We start from the raw sequence: 19680 nt of genomic DNA, 5'->3' as shown, positions 1-19680 counted from the left end.
CTCTCTCAGCATCTGTATTAGTCATACAGATAAACTTTGGACGCAAGCTAAGACAACTCTTTCTTAGCATGCAGAATGATTAGCCCTGTGTGTGAGTTGGCATGCTGGGCGGGAGGGTAGCTTAAGAAAAAAAGTATTTTATACCTTAAAATATATACTTGTAGTTGTTTATAATAGTCATTTTAAACAGCGTGTCTCCTGCAACTCATTCCTTCTCATGATGTTTGCTGCATTTAAGTGTGATGTGAACATTGCATCATGACATGGAATTCCCATTACTGGAATTATGACATTGCGTATGCTTTTAGCAAGTTAAGTTCATAACAGATCATGTTTCAGAATCCGTTCTAACGTATACAATGTGGAGAACAGCATGTCCACACAATAACTGTCTTCAAACGTGACTGTCTAAATCCACTGCTCACCTTTCCAACTGTCATTTCTCATTGGCTGCTGGCTGGTTAGTGCTTTAAGCTCAACTGTTATGTCCTGCATATGATACTAAGCCACAACTGAGTATACTCCAGAGGAAACTTGTGCCCTGCAATTAGCACTTGTTATCGGGGTGTGTAACTCACAATGTGTTTGCTTTCTTGTTTTGCAGTTCAGTCCTTCACCTTCACCCCTGCAGGTACTGTCCATTAGTCTGTCTCTTACCTCACCAACACATCATTGCAAGCATTAGCAAAGTGTTTATAAATGTGTGAGTTACGCAGAAATAAAGCCAAACAAAAGGAGAAACCCTTCTGCTACTTATCTGTGGTGAAAACATAGCATTTATTCCACTAGTGATTCTAGGGGAACTTAAAAACTACCACCATAAATGTCTTTGCCATAATTCTGCATGCTTCTTACTCATCTAACTCTTCAAAATAATGCAGTTTTGAAAATAATTTCAAATTACAAATGCTTGAGCTAACATAACGTAAACAAACATTAGTCACATATGACCAAATTTTGGATTTTAAAGCTCAGAAAAAGTCTTTCGAATGTTTTTGAAGGTCTGGAATAGAAGAACTTTCTTCCACTTCAGCTGTTAGCTGTGTATACACCAGCCTTACCTTGAGGTATTCTGATCTGCAAGCAATCCAGTGATTATCCTATGCACAGATTTCAATCACAGTGTTTCTGAAATTGACACGTTTGTGTGTTTTTTTTTTCTGCCTACTCGATTCAAAGCTTGATAACCTAGTTTTCATATCTTTAATAAATATAGCATACAGTAGACCGTTATCGTAAGCATGATTAAAGATACATGAAGAATGAATGAAGTGAGGCTGAAATAACAGATGGCAAACAGCTTAGAGAACATATAGATAGCCAAGAAGAATAAAGTATACAAGTAACAGTAATAATTAATATAAATAATTAGCTTCTGCTCTCATACCTAAGCTTGAGTGTCATAAGCATACATATAATTTAGTTCCACAATAATAGGCTGATAAGTTTCAGTGTTTTCCAGCAGAAGTCTGTAAGGCTTTTTATGTATAGCATGGACCCTCAGTTGCATTTGCCAAAGCTGTCTCTTTTGTCCCCTCTGCCAAACATATGATAGAAACCAGTCTTTTAACTACATTATGGGATGGTTCCTCATGCTCTGCTAGCTGCTTTCTACCTCTTGCTGATCTTCAGCCACATCTCAAGTTTTAGCTTAACACAAAAGAGCAGATGACTGTTGAGGCAAATAAGTGGAGGTAGTGGTGTCTGCACCAGGGACCGATGACATTGCTAGAGAGACCTCTCCTCCTGACTTCTTGGTGTGTTTGTCAAAGCCAGAATAAGTCGTGCATCCTACCCTAAACACTCTACTTACTTTGAGTTACAATGTGGGATTTTTTTCAAAAATAAAATAATACGTTGTTGAATTTGGTTCTTAGTTGTGCCATTGTCAACTGACTGTAACTACTATTTTCTTCCCATTGCCTTTGAAGCTGGCATTGGTACAACACAAGATTGTGTTAGAGCTGCCATGTGCATGATTCAGTGCAGTTGATCCACATGTGCTGGGTGACTAGGATATGTCAGAGGCGCTACCAAAAATTGTGTTTTAAGAATAGTTTTGACATCTCATGGACTTTATAGAATTATTAACAATATGTAGTTCTGTTGCCTGGTCTATAATAATTTCTGGAGGCACTGATAACCTAGGCCATCCCATAATCAAGTCCAAAAAAACCCACATTAATTAAAAATAAAATAAAACAGGAAGAGGATACATAGCCCATGTTTTTATCTTTATACCTAAGGTTCCCTAAGAGGCATCTTCAGTTCTCTGATGTTTGAATTTGCAATTGGTAATTTCATTTAGACAAACATCTACACTTGTGGAGGTTTGTTGACATTTAACTATATGTTGTTCCCTTCAAAGTTATGATTCATAAACACTAAATTGGTTTCAAATCTAAATATTTAGACAGTGGTATGTAGCTTTCAGAAGCTCATCAGAGACAGCTGTCAGTAAAGTTTTACTGAAGATGATTTTATCATAATATATGCAGAATTTAGAAGTTGCACACTTTTGGTTCGAACATCTGCTTTAAATTCTTCCCTTAAAAAAAACAAAACGTGCAGAGTTGACTGTAAAATAAGATGTTTGAAAGTATTAGTGGAACATTTATATGTTTGCTCTATTTCATACACATCTTTCTGAACAACAAAGATATTTTTTCAGTTATATCTGATGTAAATGTTTTTTGTTGTTGTTTGTTTTTGTTTTCTGAAGCATATGTAGAGAACTTAAAGTTCTAAAAATGCTTTTTAAAAGTCTGGATTGAGCAGTTATAATTACTTGCCAAAAATGTTCTACCCGATCATTTTCAGATTAAAGGTCTTTCCTAGAACTCTGCTATTTGTAATCTGTTATTAGGCTCCTAAGTGGTATAATTTCTGCTGACTAAACAACAGTAGCATTCTATGTAGAAGAACAAACAGCAAATGTCACGTTATGGGTAAAGATTTGTGCCAGAGTAGAATAATTGAGTTAAAATCATTAAGCTTTCTGTCTTTGTGAACATTTTTATAAGTACTGATCAATTGCTCAGATGGCCAGAAACAAAACGTGACACTGAAAATCATAGCTAAGTCTTCTTACTTATTTTCAGTTGAACCAAATCCTATAGTTATTCAGTCATGATTCTCTATTTCACTATTCCTCCACTTCCCGTTCCCCTGTCAGGACACCCCAGGCACTGATTCTCAATAATATCAGTATTATAAAACATATGATCATCTATCATGATCATTAAATGAGTGTTTTGCTTACCTGGTAAGCAAAAGTAGTGTCATGATTTGCAGCTGTACAACAACTATACATTTTGGGGACCACGACAGGCTATCAACAAAAACAAAACTGGCACAGAGAAACTGAATTCAGATGTTATTCCTTTTTAGTGATCTGTTCTGTGATATGAAGAATAGATTGGTCTTGCTTTTATGAGTTTCTGTGAAAACTAAAATTACCACTTCACTGATTTTCTTTATTTTTGCAGTTACCCTTTACTCAGGTTGCCAGATATAAACATGCACTGTGGGTTTCTACCTTATGCAAGAAATGTTAGATGGCACAGAAGAGTTTTCTGACCACTTCTCATGTAATAGATGAGTTGTTTCATTCTCATATTGCAGTGACTGAACAGAATTTGTTTATTTACTACTGGAAGTTGCCATTCTCTTCTCTCGTTTTCGTATAACAGAGGCACAGTACCCATTTATAGAAATAAGAGAGATTTAATTTATCTGCTTATCTTTTCTATGCCTTCAAACTCATTGTTGTGCCAGTAACTGCTCAGTTGAATACTCTGGTGTTCTCAAGAGTGTCTAGGCCATCAGTCATGCAAGGAAAGGAAAGAGTGTTTTCACTTGTGAGTAGGTAAGCTTATTTAGTGAGTAATGCTCCTTGGGATTAAAGATTTCATGAAACCAAGTAAACAAAAACAAATTAAAAATAGACAGATGGAAAATTATGGAATGCTACATATTTTATGCTCAACTCCTGAAACTGTTAAATGAGGATAAGTATTTGACAGAATTGTCCGAAGGTAGTCAGAAGATTTGATGGAATTTTTATATGCTGATTATCTGTTCTAAGTTAATGCTTATTAAAAGAGGATTAATCTACATTCATATTTGAGGAACGGCTTATCAGAAAAAGGAATGAGACTTGGCTGGCAACATTAAAGTTTTCATTTGTGGTAGGAAAATGTGGCCTACTAGAGATAGGCATACAGAAAGCTTTCTAAAGCTTTCTTGCCTCAAAATGTCAACTTACTATACATTGATATTTTTCCAGTCCTAGCAGGCATGAAGATTAAGTTTAACCTTGTCAGATAATACTAGTAAATAGTATGGGCACCTCCTTATGTATTTAATAAAAAGCATATAAAAAGCTCTTTAACATATGCTGTTCTTCATACAAATGTATACAATATAATTTCCTTAAATATTTATGCATTTAAAATGCACTTTGGATTATATTTCTGCATTCTTACAGTCCTTGAAGTATAAGCTAGTGGGGATTCCTTCAAAATCTCTCTATGCAGAGGTTATTTTTTTCATCTTCTTTTGAAAGCCAATCTCATCCCAGCAGGTCCGCAGCCTTTCTCAGAACATATATCAGATGCAAAGAATGCTGAAAGAGCTTTTTTGCTTCCTCAGTGATAAAAACCAAGGGAGATGGGTGGGTCAGTGACAGGGACATTCTTCCCTTCCTCCTCTTACATTGCCCCTTGAAATAGCTCTGCATCTTTTTGAAGTGGAGACAGGATGAATAAAGCCAGCTGACTGTGTGTTTTATTTTCACAGTGACATCTACAAGTCTGCATTGCATTAAGTATGCTCCTATTCAGGCGTTTAGACTTGTTTTGTAATTGCAGAAATCAAACTGCAGGCAAAAATGCTGACAAAATGTATGGTAGGAATGATAAATATAGTGCTTATGTTGGCAGCCTGACCATGTCTTCTGTTGTTAGCTGTCTTTCCTTTCACAATATTGATGCTAAAAGAAAGGCACCTTCTCTATCCACTTTCAGGTAACCTATTTATGGAAGGCATCAGGAATATGGTGGTGGTTTGTTTGTTGGTTTTTTTTTTTTTTTTTTTTTTTTTTCTGTGACATCCTGATGACATCTCACTTATTCCAAGAAGAATTTTGGCTAGCTTAGTTGATATTCCAGAGTCCTTTTCACCAAGTGTACTATCTACAATTCTTTCTTGTTTCTTTTCTTATGAAAATTATAACCAACCTTACGTTGGTATGTAGGGAGGGAGGGTAAATGAAAGAACCTGTATTCCCTACCAATTACATGCTCATTATATAAGCCAGGCACTGTCTTCCCCAGAAAACTGTATCACTGCAAGATGGGTTCTTCTAAAAACTGAGTTTATATTCGGAGGGCATAAAATTGTTTAATGTAAAAAACAAACAAACAAAGAAACAAAAAACAAAAGCAAAAAAAAAAAAAAAAAAAAAACAACAGGGAATGGTTACAACCACAAAGGCAGCAGAAAAGAAAGCAAACACAGTGATACTTGTCTCTTCTCAACAGGCTCTTACACCACAACCATTCTGCAGTGATTATGGCTCTAGAGCAGAGGTTTCAATGTCATGTCTTCTCAATATGTTTCTCACAGCATGCCTTTGAGTTTTCTCTATACCTCACTGAACAGAAAATTGAATGTGTCTGGCAAACATTGCTGTGATTTCCTACTAGCTCCCCCATTTTAGCTTTGCTTTATAGAGGTACACTAGCAATATAAATATTTTTGAGACCATAAGTATCGATTTTTTTCACCCCCTTATAACATCCATAGATAAAATATCAGACACATGTACATGCTATTCACTTGTTGGCAACATTACTTTAAAATCATTTCTGGTAGTCTGTAGTTGAAACAAGATCATTAATCCCAGGAATTTTTCAGAAAATATGTTGCACTATAATTCTTTTAAAACTGTAAACTTTATTTACAAAGGTTGTTATTGAATGCACCTTTGTTTCTCCTTTTCCTTATTTCTTGTTGCTTTGACAAATGGAGAAGGTTGCACTATTAAACGAGAAGGGGAGAAGGAGAAAGGAAACAGCACATATACTGATTTGCTAACGTACTTTTGACCAACATATTTTGAAACATAGCTGGTCAGTACCACCTCTTTGCATAGTCAAATGACATCCACAGCGCTTCGGATTATTCATGTTTAAGCAATGAGTGATACAGTCACTTGACAGCCTGTTAAAAACAATGTGAATGAAAGTAGCATCAGCTCAAAACTTAATTAGCCACAATGTTTTTAACATGTCCTGTTTTTCAAGGCAGACTTTTATTTAATACTTCCCATACCTGAATTTTGATTTTCTTTTCATTAATTGGTTTAATTACATCCTTTCAAAATTCAGCTATTAACCATTTTGATATGACGTGTGACTGCAGTGATTTTCTGATATGGATATTAGTCTGTTCTGCAGTGAAGGGTAATTAATCACCCTACCTAAACACTCTTCAGCAGGGCTTCCAAAGGGGTCAGTTTTGTTCCCTTTGCTGAATGTATACTGTGAAATTACTCTAGGAATTAATGAAGTGACAAATATTCTCTGAGATATCAGAAGCATTTAATCAGTGGATTTATGTCATTTCTAACTTTTTAATGACCACAGCATTTCTATTGGACGTAGTAGTTTTGTCTGGTTAGAAAAGTGTATAATATAAAGCCTAATCTTGAATTAATGTACTTTGGACTAATATTTGGAAAGTGTTGCAAATATTCTGGGAGCTCTGATGAGAACGTCTGTCTCAGAAATGTAAATAGTATTTCCAAGCCAGGAACTGTTTCAAATTAAGTTGGCCATAGACTTGTTCATTCCTCTCTGAAATTTTAACCCTCATTTTGGTAGGGACCTGTAAGGATTCAGGTCTGAATCCTTATACTGATACATGTATATAATCCTTATACTGATATAATTTAATTGTCAGTCCTATCTATGCCCAACAATAAGTAATAGAATATTGCCACTGAGAACCACAGTAGTCTCTTGGCCTTAATTCAAATTATTAGCCAGTGCTTCAAAAAGGAGCGTCAAACCTTGTGAATTAACACCTCACCAGTAATGTGTAACTTATTACATAATCCTGGTAATAAGATAGATAAAGGGATAGGCTGTTTTTTGTCAGATACCCATGAATGGTACCACAATGTATCCTTGGCATCCCCAGTTGCAAGACTGAAAACAGCTTTTCTTTGTGATTCTGGCGTGTACGCATTTACGTGTGCTGGTTCTTATACTGTGCTGTTAGTGGAAATGCTGCAGCTTGATGCTTTTTTTCACTCCTTCAGCTCTAATAGAGCTGCCACCTCTTTCTATTTATCCTGGGAAATGGCATATTTGTGTGGTGACATTATATTACTGCATTACAACATGATGTTATTAACTTACTGGTGCAATGTCATTATGTATTGAAGCAAAAGCATGCCAAGAAAACAATTTCATCACGTGGCACAGTCTTGCAACACAAAGTCATATGAAGGGGTCTGTGGTAAAGTCAGGATTTTTTTCCCCAGGAGGCCAGCTTGCTTTGCAAGCTACAGAGCAAATTGATGTTAATCAATAATGTGAGTGAAATCCTAAATAAATTGTAATCCTAATGTGTTTGATCCTGTTCTTATAATTTCTGTACTTTATTACATGATGATGCCAAGAGGCCTTCGATCTTGGACACTGAGCAATTTGAATTGTTACTTGTAATTATTACTAATTCATTTCTCCCTGTCTTATATGTGTGTGCGTGTGTGTGTGTATGTTTTGTTTTTCCAACCAAAATACAGTCACTTTCCAAAGAGGAGATGGAGGACTAATGAGCAATGGAAGGTATGTTTCTTTGTGTAAAGGTGTTTCCATCATATATATATATATTTTAATTAGGAATCTGAAAATTCTGTAGGTGATGCACTTGGGTAATAAACGATCATTTATAAGACTGACAATTTCAGAAGGAGTTAAGTAGCTTACCGCAAGGTTTAATGATCTATCTGTCATGCACTTTAGAGGAATCAAGCCCAGATGTTTCATATCTCCCAGATGCCCTGGAAGAAATGCGTAGTAAATATCACAAGGAATGTGTTCATTTGTTACCAGGATGTTTATTGCATTAATTAGACATTAGCAAATGAAGTTGCTGTTGTTTAAGACTCCTTATTGGCTCCCCCTAAATTGCTGTGAGTGAACAATTACACTTAATCGATCACAAAATAAATGATTCATGGATGATGAATAGGCTGTAGATTGATAGGACTGGATTCCACAACTTTGGCTACTCAATTGAAATTGATAAAAGCTGATAACGGACCCATATATCCTCATCTATTTTCCCTTTGCCAATATGGAGATTGTAATTAGGCTCTGGTAATAACTTCCAATCTCCCATTTAATCAATATTTTAGCAAAAAGAGATTAGGCCTAATGAGAGCTAGTAGATGTGTTGAGAAAGCCGCTGGATCTTCTTATTGCTGTTTCCATAGAAACCTATGTTTCTCTTAGGGATTGTACCAGACAGGGATCTATCAGAACTAAAGTACAATGATTATAGGTGTTGCTCCAACTTCATGAGTGCATTAATAATCTAGAAGAGCATCAGAAGGATCAGGGTGATTTTGTGATTTTGCTTGGGGGAAGAGAGTGTTTACATGACGTGATTTGTTTTCCTTGTTAAATACAAATACAAACAATCCATGTGCGTTGCTAAATTCCAGCCTGTTTGTCCTGGGGTGACAGAGGCACAGTGCCCTATGGCCCGAGTTTACCTTCTCTTCCAACATACTTGCTGTTTAACACTGCTCTCAAAGCTTGAAATTACAGGGATATAAAAGCCATGCAGTAGCGGCAGATAAAGATAGCAGTAGACTTTCCATTAATCCTACTCAAACCTCTTTGCCTCTAAACCATACAAGAGTGCTCAAAGAGTTACCAGCCTGTAGATGACAGGCGTGCATTTGGGATGCAAGGGAAGGAAGAAATAGTAGCCCAAAGTCCTGGAAATGGCTGATACGGAGCAATCAGTTTGAGTGATTGTTCCCTCGAGGTGGTAATTTATCATTCAGCCCTGGTTTAGGATCCCATGATGGTCGTGCCTAACCCCTGTTTCACACAGACAACGGAGTTCATTTGGATTCTGGCAGAATCACAACTGATGCCTAGTCCCACTTCTACTGACAAAGTTGATTTGTATATATCCTTAATTAACTTCTCAAGGTCTTTAAATCATCAAAGGCTACACAATTTTAATTTGAAATAAATTAAAGTCTCCTAAACTGTTTCTTATATACAATGATAGGAGAAAAGTGATATGGCATCTTCGGTCACTGTTGTGTCCAGAGTTGTCTCACAGATATTTAATTTTTTTTTATATGTATATATATGTGTATGTATATATTTACATGTATATATATTTATTATTATTATTATTTTTTTTTTTTTCTGCTTCAGTCGACCAGGTCTGTTGAATGCAAGTGACCCCAGTTATCCTTGGCTTGCAGACTCTTGGCCTGCCACAAGTCTGCCAGTAAACAACAGCACTAGTGGACCCAATGATCTTGGCAATTTCAGTCGTGGAGGTTGGTTTCATTTTATTAAGTCACAATATAGTATAAAATAGATTTCTCTTAGTTAACATCTAGATAAATACTGTGCAATATTTTTATACTGCTATAGTTCTTTCTATGTTTGGCTCAAGATTGGATTTTAAAATTGGTTTTAAAATGTCTATTTTGCCGTGTCTCCTTCTGTTTCTTTAAAACATAGTTTTACTTTGCAATTTACCCCACAGTGGTGAGACAGGGACAGAGCATCATCTCATGATGAGCTTACTTATTGCTCAGATCGGTTCTCTTTTGCATGGATGTGATCAGGACAGTATAGCCAGGGACAGAGGACAATTGTAAGAGTAGAGACGTGGGGCACACAGGAAGAATGTTCCTATGTTAGACTTCCTAGCATAAATGAGTATGTAAATGTTTTTAAGACCTGAATAAGTATACAAAAACCCAGACAATTTTATATATTAAAAAATAAATTAAAATGCAAAAAAGAATCTATAAAACCATCAAAGTGATGAATGTGAAAATAATTTAATTTTGAATGGTAACAAAATCTGCCCTCTGAAAACTGTCCCTTACTTTGGTTATAGATTCCCATGTAAAACTTCTTCCCTGTGGTTTGATTACTTTTACTTCAAATTACATTAAAGCATTCTGGATTTATTTTCCATATAAAAATGTTTTAAAGCTTTCACCTTACAAAAATATTATAAAGTAAGCAAGAGTTCTGATAATATTTACAGGACAACTGAATATCTGCCAGCCTCTTTGTTTTCAATATATTCACAACAAAACTCTTCAGTACTTTTCTGTCTTTTCATGAGCTCACATAATACAGAAAAATTACCATTTTGTTTTAGCATTTGGTTCTATAAAACTTAAACTGGAAGCATGTTTTAAAGCTTTTGGCTTCAGGGTGGATAAGGCATAGGTCCAAATTTGTCCAGGAAATGCAACAGTTATATTTGAAATTTCAGCAGCTTAATTCCATTTATGTTTTTTTTTTTTTTTGGTCCAGCTCACACTTTTATTCTGGCTGGTTTGGGACCACTTATCCCTGACTATTGAAACAGTTAAGTTTACATGCGTCTGCATTGAAGATGGATCTGAAGTGAGATGTCTTTTAATATTATTTAACAGCTTAGATAGAACTCGGGCTTCTTTTCTGATTAAAAGGTCAGGAGTAATATTAAAGGCCTGTAAGAATTCTGAAGACAGTAGGGTGGCGATCACTTACTCCGGAGCAGAAACTGAGGGAAGTTTTAATGTTGTCTTTAAGAATGAAATCCACATGATGCCCCAGATTGGCAATTGAGAACAAGGCTGTGGGTAGGAAGCAGAGGTTAGGTTTGGAATCACATAAGACCACAAAATAGTACTGAGTCAGCAAGAAAGAGATTCCCTCTTTCAGTACTTCAGAACTATTTGAATTATCTCAGGAGTTACAAAACAAGATGGATATTGGAGAACTTTTGGAACTCTCCATTGGGAAATGTGGCAAATGTCCATTGGGAAATGTATGTTCATCTTTGGTCTTAAATGTACAGAGATTTTTCTGCTGTGACAGCTTAGTGGGAAAATCACACTAGATTTTTACTAGGTGATTATGGCACTTGGTAAAATGGTGCTTTAATAGCTCTTCGAGTGCTTATTGTATATGTCTCTTTGAGGTTAAAAAAGTAACTGTGGTTGTATTGAAAATTTCCAGAAAGTCTGGAGAACTTTAGTTTATTAGTAAGACAGACTGAAAATCCTTGGCTGGTGGGAAACTATGCAACTATGCAACTTTCCTCTCAAGCATGTGCAAATGTATAGTTCTCCATTCAAAAAGGACTGTCTAGAGATGACACCTCTTCAGCAACCAGAAATGTGCTCTGAAAAATTTATTTCTGATTATTTAAGAGAGGTAAGCATTTTGCTAATGTCTAGTTCTGTCAGTCTGCAGATCCAACATAGGCATGTTGAGCTGGACTTGATTAATTTTGTACACCAACAACAGAATTTACTTAATAAATTTCAGTCTCTTGGATTTCAGTCCAGTGGGACTGTTCAGCCTGGAGAAGAGGAATCTCAGAGGGGATCTTATCAATGTGTATGGATCTTATCAATGTGTAGGGATCTTATCAATGTGTACCATTCCTAAAGGAAGGGTACAAAGAAGACAGAGAAAGGCTATTTTCAATTGTGCCTAGTGCCTGGACAAGATGCAATGGGTACAACTGGAACACAGGAGATTCTGTCTGTATATCAGGAAAAACTTCTTCACTGTGTGGGTGACAGAGCACTGGAAGAGGTTGGCCAGAGAAGCTGTACAGTCCTTGGAGATAGTCAAAAGTTGTATGGACATGGTCTTGGACGACCTGTCCAAGGTGGCCCTGTTTGAGCAAGGGGATAGAACCATATGACCTCCAGAGGTCCCTTCAAACCTCAGTCGTCCCGTGTTTCTGTGATACGTTATGTTTTGATTAAGCCAATTGTGGAAAGATTGCATCTTTATATTGTGGATAAAATACATGAAGAGTAGGACTGCATTTGTCTCTCACATCTCATTCTGTATTTGCACGTAGATGTTTTTGTGATCGTATATTGCCCCTGGCTACCTGAGCACATGTGTATTCAACACACTGGATACATGCAGATAGATAGTAATAACCTGGGTTTGAGAGATGACCTGTAGTTTGCATTAATCATAACTTTTTTGCACTTAATTTTTTTCTGCAGATATAAGAATATAATTTAGGTATTTTGAGTATGTGATGGTTCCTATCCCCCTGTTGCTGCTTGCAAAAATAAATTCTACCAATAGTCCCACATAACATCCTTATCTCCAAATTGGAGAGAGATGGAATTTATGGGTAGACCATTCAATGGATAAGGAGTTGGCTTGAAAGTCACACCCAGAGAGTGGTGGTCAATGGCTCTTTGTCAAGGTGGAGGCCAGTGATGAGTGGTGTCCCACAGGGGTCTGTCCTGGGACTGATGCTGTTTAATGTCTTTATCAACAGCATAGACAGTGGGATTGAGTGCACCCTCAGCAAATCTGCAGATAAAACTGAGCAGAGTGGTGCAGTTGATACAAAAGAAGGAAGAGATGCCATCCAAAGGGACCTGGACAAGCTGGAGAAGTGGGCCCATGTGAGCCAAATGAGGTTCAACAAGTCCAAGTGAAAGGTGTTGCATCTGGGTTGGGGAAATCCCAGACATGAGCACAGACTGGGAAGAGTCCTTGAGAGCAGCCCTGCAGAGAAAGACTTGGGGGTTCTAGTGGACAAAAAACTTGACATGAGCCACCAGTGTGAGCTTGTAGCCAAGAAGGTCAACTGCGTCCCGGGCTGCATCAACAGAGGAGTACCAGCAGGTCAAAGGAGGTGACTGTTCCCCTCTGCTCTGCACTTGTGAGACCCAACTTGGAGTGCTATGTCCAGGTCTGGGGCCCCCGGCACAAGAAAGATGTGGACCATTTAGAGCAGGTCCAGAGGAGGTCCATGAAGATGATCAGAGGGCTGGAGCACCTCTCTTATGTAGAAAGGCTGAGAGAGCTGGGGATGTTCAGTGTGGAGAAGACTCCAGGGTGACCTTATTGCAGTTTTTCAGGGGGCTTATGAAGGGAGCTTATAAAAAAGATGGAGAACAACTTTTTGCTCAGACAGATAATGATAGGACAAGGGGGAATGGTTTTAAACTAAAAGACAGGAGATTTAGATTAGACATTAGGAGGAAATTATTCACTGTTAGGGTAGTGAGGCACTGGAAGAGGTTGCCCAGAGAAGGTGTGGATGCCCCATCCTGGAGGTGTTCAAGGCCAGGTTGGATAAGACCCTAGGCAACCTGATCTAGTGGGTAGTATCACTGCCCATGGCAGGTGTGTTGGAACTAGATGATCTTGATCTTTAAGATCCCTTCCAACCAGAGCCATTCTATGATTCTATAAGTAGACTCAGATTTAATGTCTGTTTAAGTATCCTATTTACTGAGCGCTTGTTATTGACTTATTAATTGCTAGTATTACGTTGTTACCCTGACATTGCAGATGTTAAGGTTCATATTTAAATATTCAGTGTTGCACCCATGCATACAGTACAAAGTAGTTCTGTGGTCTAAATGATCAACCCATGTGGTGGTTTTACCGTGCTGGGCAGCTAAACCCCACAACCGCTCTCTCACTCCCCCTCCTTTAGATAAGGAGGGGGAGAAGTAAAGCAAAGAACAACTCACGGGTTGAGATAAGGATGATTTAATTAAAGGGAAATAATTATAATAATTAAATAAAGACTACCATGAACTAAACAATTTAACTAAGGGGAAATAAAAGGGAAAGGGGAAAAAGGGAGGAAAACAAACAAACAAAATAAATGAAAGCTATATGGAAGTGCAGAGGAAAGAAATTACTCTCTACTTCCCACAAATGAGCGATGATTGACTTGGGAAAGTTAACATTCCAGCCAGACCCAGTACAACCCAGAAAAACAAAGCAAACCAAAAGAAAGAAGAAAAACAAAACAAATAAACAAAAAAAAAAAAAAAAAAAAAAAAAAAAAACAACACAAAGAAACAAACAAAACAGTGGGAGGAACCTGTGCTATCGTATCTTGTTAGAAAAATCCTGAGACAGTGAGACAGTGAGACCAACTATGTTGTATTAGGTTGTAGGGCACCTGTTTCTGAGTCTGGAATGGAGCTCCAGAAACTCTTCTCTTTTCTCTTTGGAGTCTAATGTATATAAAAATCTGTGACACTTAAAATGGGATCTGAACATCCTTGTTAATAAGACTATGCATTATCTCAATTACTGTCCAGCAATTGGAACCTATATCTTTGTATATAACCTATATCAGACATGAGAGCAAATGGTATATAAATGATGCACTTTTCTAACATGTAGATTCCAGAATTATTTCATCTTTTCAGAGTCTAAATAAATTGTAAAAGTAGCAGCATTTGAAATAATTGACCTCTGAGAGAACAAGAGGAGGGTTATTGGCTAAGCTGTGGTTCTCCTTGGGACATCATGCCGATCATCATTACATTCTTTGTGCTTCAGTAGTCTCAACATCCAAATCTAGTATTCCACCAGCAAATGTCACTACAATGTTTAGTGAGGAGACTGCCAATCTAACCAATTAAAAGTACAAATTGTGGTGTGTGATAGGTTTCAAAAGATATAGAAAAGTCAACTGATGTTTAAGTATATATGCTGTACAGTTATTTTTCGGGTAAATGTACTGGAGCATTTGAACAAGTTGTTCTCCATTACCAAGACTGCTTTGGCATTTTAAGAGACTGATCACTTAAATCCCTTCAGTATAACAGATTTTCTTTCACATTTCGAGAACAACTTGTTTTTGTCAGGTTTTTCTTTTATTGAAAAGGAGAAATATACTAGCTAATGTCAAAAAGAAGATTAGATAAGCTGATGCATAAAACTTGAAGGAAGTCAAGGTAATGGCCTTAAAAAATTACTTTGAGAGCTTTGGCATCTATTTAAGTGTTTTGCTACATATTTGCTGGGAAACTTTCCTCTGTGATTTGTAGATTCACTCCTTTCATCATTTCTCTGAAGCCCAGACAGTTTCATTGGTTCTGACATAGAATGAACAATTGAAAACATTCTTCAGTAGAGAAATATTCCAAACTTCACTTTCACAGTTGAAGGTATGGAAAAAAAAGATGGTTTTAGGCAGTGAGACGTGAAGGACAAGTAGTAGGCCTGTCACAGATGCTGATAGCTTGGCGTTGGTTGTATATCATCTTCCCTTCGTTGGCTCATGGACCTGTCTCAGCTGAAATGCAAACGTGCAAAATGACACATTTATTTTTCATCTTAAACCTTGATACTTTCAGGGTTCCTGTGCATCAATGATTTGTTTCATTCCCCTGTGCTCACCACAGATGTGCTGCCACCAGTTCCGGGGCAAGGAGATAAAACTGCTACTATGCTTTCTGATGGAGCCATTTACAGCAGCATTGACTTCACCACAAAAACTAGTTACAACAGTTCCAGCCAAATAACGCAAGCTACACCATATGCCACCACCCAGATACTGCATTCCAACAGCATCCATGAGTTGGCAGTCGACTTACCTGATCCTCAGTGGAAGAGCTCAATTCAGCAGAAAAATGACCTGATGGGATTTGGTTACTCTCTCCCAGACCAAGGCAAAGGCAACAATGGTAATTACAGCTCTTATTTTCCAGAGCCCTTGGATTTATACCGTATCATTTTGCATGAATTAGCAAAATTTTAGTATGTGAGACACTGCTCGTATTTACTGTAACTAATGTTTACACACCTTGCATGCATGCTGAACCTCATGCAGTCACTAAATGTAGTGTTCTGTGCTTTTAGTTCTCTTCGTCCTGTGATAATCACCAACCCATATGCCTTCCCTTAGGCTAGGACAGATATACATTAACAAAAAAATTAAAACTCGCAGCCCCACCACATCTGCCACTGACTTGCTAACTGCGTGTGTTGCATGTGCTTGTGCTGTCAACTAATCACACAATGCCACTGTGACCTTTGCCCTTTAACCCTTAGCCTTGCTTTACATCCCTGACTACCGCGTGGCTGAGGGATTGGCTAATAGATTGCCACACAACCAGTCACAGGATTTCAGCACCACCAGCTCCCACAACAGCTCCGAAAGGAGTGGCAGCCTCTCAGGTTGGTTCCACTGCTGTGGGTGGGTGAGGGACGGAGGGGTGTTCATCAGCAGCTCACCAGGGAGGCAGGAAACCTCCCAGATTCACGTTGCAGATAGGTATGAGCTTGCCTGCCCACTGGGACATTGGTGAAAGGTGTCACATTGGTCTCTAATGAGAAAAATAAAAGCCCCCAGAAAAACCCAAAGTGTCTTTTGCAAAACCTATTTGGAGCTAATTGGAGAATCCTTCCAGCCGTTGTGCCCAGCACTTGTCGGCACAATTGCAAAGCTTGCCTCGTCAGATCCTTTCCCTGATAGCACAGTTTTTACTGTGAATATGTTTCCACAGTGGTCCTCAGTTTATAGGCAACCCCCCAATGAACTTCATGAGGAGATTAATATTTTTGTTGAGTTGTTAACACATTCACCACTCTCATGAGCTGTTTGTAAATGCTGTATTTCAACCAAGAAACTCAGAGATAAAAGTAGGCCCCCCAAAATGATTAAAGTTTCAAAAAATGCACCAAGTCTGCATACAAACAGAATGTAAATTGTGTGTGTGTGCTGCATGTTATATTGGAAACACGACACATTTTCATTGGATGAAAATGATTGCAATATGTGTGATTGCATATTATATTTAAATACACCTTTTTCTTTATTTAATTTTGCTTACTTGTTGCTTTTGTTATATATTATTATGCATTTTTTTCAAGATGAAAATTGAAAAGCCAGCAATTAGAAGGAAAGTCTTCTATTATACATAACCAAAATATGAGAGCTGAAGGGACTTCACTTTCAAATTCCTATTATATCCATAGCCTTTTGAATTTCCACTGTAAGATGGAGCAATCACAACAGTAACAGATAAACTCTAGAAATGTCTTCTTTATGTCAATTTAAATGACTATTCAAATTGAGTGTTGAGATTAGAAGCATATAAACATTGGCCCATACCTCAGATAGGCAAAGGTATTTGCAAATCTTGTGTTCTCGTGGATAATATTAGCTGAGATAGAAAAATAGACTTATAGGTCTGACAGAGAGGTATGTGAGAGCTGAATTCATGTAACACTTCAGGAATGGTTCTTGTTCCTTGTATGTAAGGTGTATTAGCAAGAGGCCTAGGAAATTAGCTTGCTTCTGTGGCTACATGAAAATGCAGAAATTGATATGCTCAGGTACGTATGTGCCAGTTATCAGAGGGCAGTATCACACTTTAGATGTGTTGACATCTACAGCTTCCTGAGAACTTTCTGAGAAAATACAATTGAAGTTTTTTGTTAGAAAATGCCAGTTGATCAAAAGCTGGATTTTGAAAAAATATTTCAAGTGAAAAATATTTTGTGTAGTATTTCTCAGCCTGAAGTACAATTTTTGATGAGACATGGAGACTTCTGTTAACCTGCTTTTCTATGGCCAGACTACTCCTGTTGTGATCAAAACAGCTCACATCTGGATGTCCTGTGGCTCAGATGAGTGTCAGACTACTGGACTGCAGAGTCAGTATTTTGCTCTCCCTTGCTCACTAATTATGTCTGCAGTACAGACTAATTATCTCTGTAATACATGAGAAGTTGGGAGAGACCTTCAAATAGGCTGATAATTAGAGCATTATTGGAGTAAGAGACCAGCTTTGATTACCTAGTCCCATCAGGGTGAGCAGGGACTTGTTCTCTCATTTCTGCAGTAAGTACTACATATTATTCTGACTAAGTCTCTCTTCTATCTCCAATGAATATAATGAGAAATCTCATCCTAGTGTGGAATGAAACACTCAACTGCTTTGTGAGGTAGGGAAATTTTGTGGATGTACTTTGCACAGTTCCCACCTTATGTCAGTGCTGTGATCATCAGGCCGACTGGCAAATTCTTTTTCCAGGACCTGAATCATCTAGAGATTTAAACAATATAATTGAATTTCAGTGTGAGGAGACACTGAAATATCAAGCCTCATTGCTATGGGGAAACAAGGCTTCTGTGTTTCAAACACACATCAGGCATTATATCTATGAGGTGTCTGTTCCACTAGTCTGACAGGGGAATATTTCTGCTCATGAGGATAGAAGAAGAGAAATCTCCTGCCCAACTGTACAGCGTAGACTGCTTTCCCTACCAGTGATGACCTTGGACTTCCTTTCTTTTATTTCTTGATTTGAGATCAGATCTCTGCTTCACCCTTTCTAATAGCTCTGTTATCTTTGACCTTTCTCTACAACCCCACCCTTAATCCAGTTGAATCTAGCACCCCACACATCCAATCTCCATTTTACCAGTCTCCTCACATTACCAAGATGCTATACTTCCAAAATGTCCCTCTCCACCCCAGCTAGTCTCTAAACTGAACATCTCCATTTCTCTTCCCTGAGTACTCTTAGTTTAAATCCCCCTGTGACACACACACATACACACTTATGCATGTGCTTTCATCCCAAAGAAACCACTCCTGCCTCAGCTGTTATCTGCTCCTGATCCTTTTGACTTTTCTAAATTTTCCCCACAAATTTAAATTCACATCCTTCTTTTGTACCTGCTTCTAATGCTGCTTTCCCCCATACCTGTGCTTTGAAAGCTTCGTTTGCCCTGCAGAAGTTTCATATATTTGTTCCTTCATTGCCACCATCACTGGAGTTTCTTTACTGTTGATCCAAATGTTCTTTCCCTTTTCAATAAAACCTTCCTCTCTGCCAGGCTGCAAAAGGAGAGAAAAGCCTGTCTTGCAGCCTACTAGATGCAATATCAGTTCAGTTCCCATATAGTGAGTGACAGGATCTTGGCTGGACTTACTGTAAAATCTCCAAGACAAGCAAGGAAGAGCTCTGGTCTGGAATTCAGTAGTGGAAAGAGAAGTCTCTTGTGCAATCTGCTGTCAGATAGGCTGATTAGAAACCTTGCCGGACTCATTGCCCTGACTTTAGCAGCCATAAAAGGAGGAGAAAAGAGAAGTCTCGGCTACTTCTGAATCACACAGTCACGTTGTTCCTTCCCTCTCTCTATCACTTCTTTTTTTTGGTTCAGCTGACAGCTGGAGATAATGGAAGAGAGACATTGTCTTTTAGACCAAAAGCGCTGTGTCAAGTGCTTGTCTATGTTACCAGAATTGCACCTCCTTCTGGATGTGCCTAAAGCTAAGACCATGATATAGAAGGTGGTGCTACACAATGCCACCATGCCTTACTAGTCAGTTGTGGCTTTTGTGATTAATTACTGTTGAGATTTTTTTGTTGTTGTTGTCTAATCCTTATAAATAAGCATGAGATGACTGTGTGTTAACTGAATTAGACTGTGCTTTCTGCAGCAGGCAAGACAGGAGTAACTGCTAGCTGGCTACCCCACTGGAAAAGCATATATGACAAACCATTCTTCCATCCAACAATCCAGTTTGAAAGCCTCGGTAAAATGGCAAGAGATGGGTCATGAAGTAGTCAAGGAATTTGAAATATTTTTGCTTGT

At 37.9% G+C, this 19680-nt stretch overlaps 1 protein-coding gene across 10 annotated transcripts in view; it reads left to right on the top strand.

Moving 5' to 3' along the window:
• ROBO2 (roundabout guidance receptor 2) overlaps nt 1-19680 on the top strand; it is a 1102980-nt gene that overhangs the window by 1043763 nt on the left and 39537 nt on the right. For 6 of the 10 annotated variants that reach the window (XM_032182831.1, XM_032182822.1, XM_032182871.1 and 3 more), the window contains 5 exons: nt 605-631; nt 7817-7859; nt 9474-9601; nt 15473-15754; nt 16122-16247. In XM_032182831.1, the coding sequence (XP_032038722.1) occupies nt 605-631; nt 7817-7859; nt 9474-9601; nt 15473-15754; nt 16122-16247 (606 nt within the window). The remainder of the gene's footprint in view (nt 1-604; nt 632-7816; nt 7860-9473; nt 9602-15472; nt 15755-16121; nt 16248-19680) is intronic. The other 4 variants (XM_032182879.1, XM_032182864.1, XM_032182816.1 and 1 more) reach the window with 3 other exon arrangements.

The sequence above is a fragment of the Aythya fuligula genome, chromosome 1 (assembly GCF_009819795.1).
Source record: "Aythya fuligula isolate bAytFul2 chromosome 1, bAytFul2.pri, whole genome shotgun sequence".
Taxonomy (NCBI): Eukaryota; Metazoa; Chordata; class Aves; order Anseriformes; family Anatidae; genus Aythya; species Aythya fuligula.
This window is presented reverse-complemented; position numbering and strand designations above follow the sequence as displayed.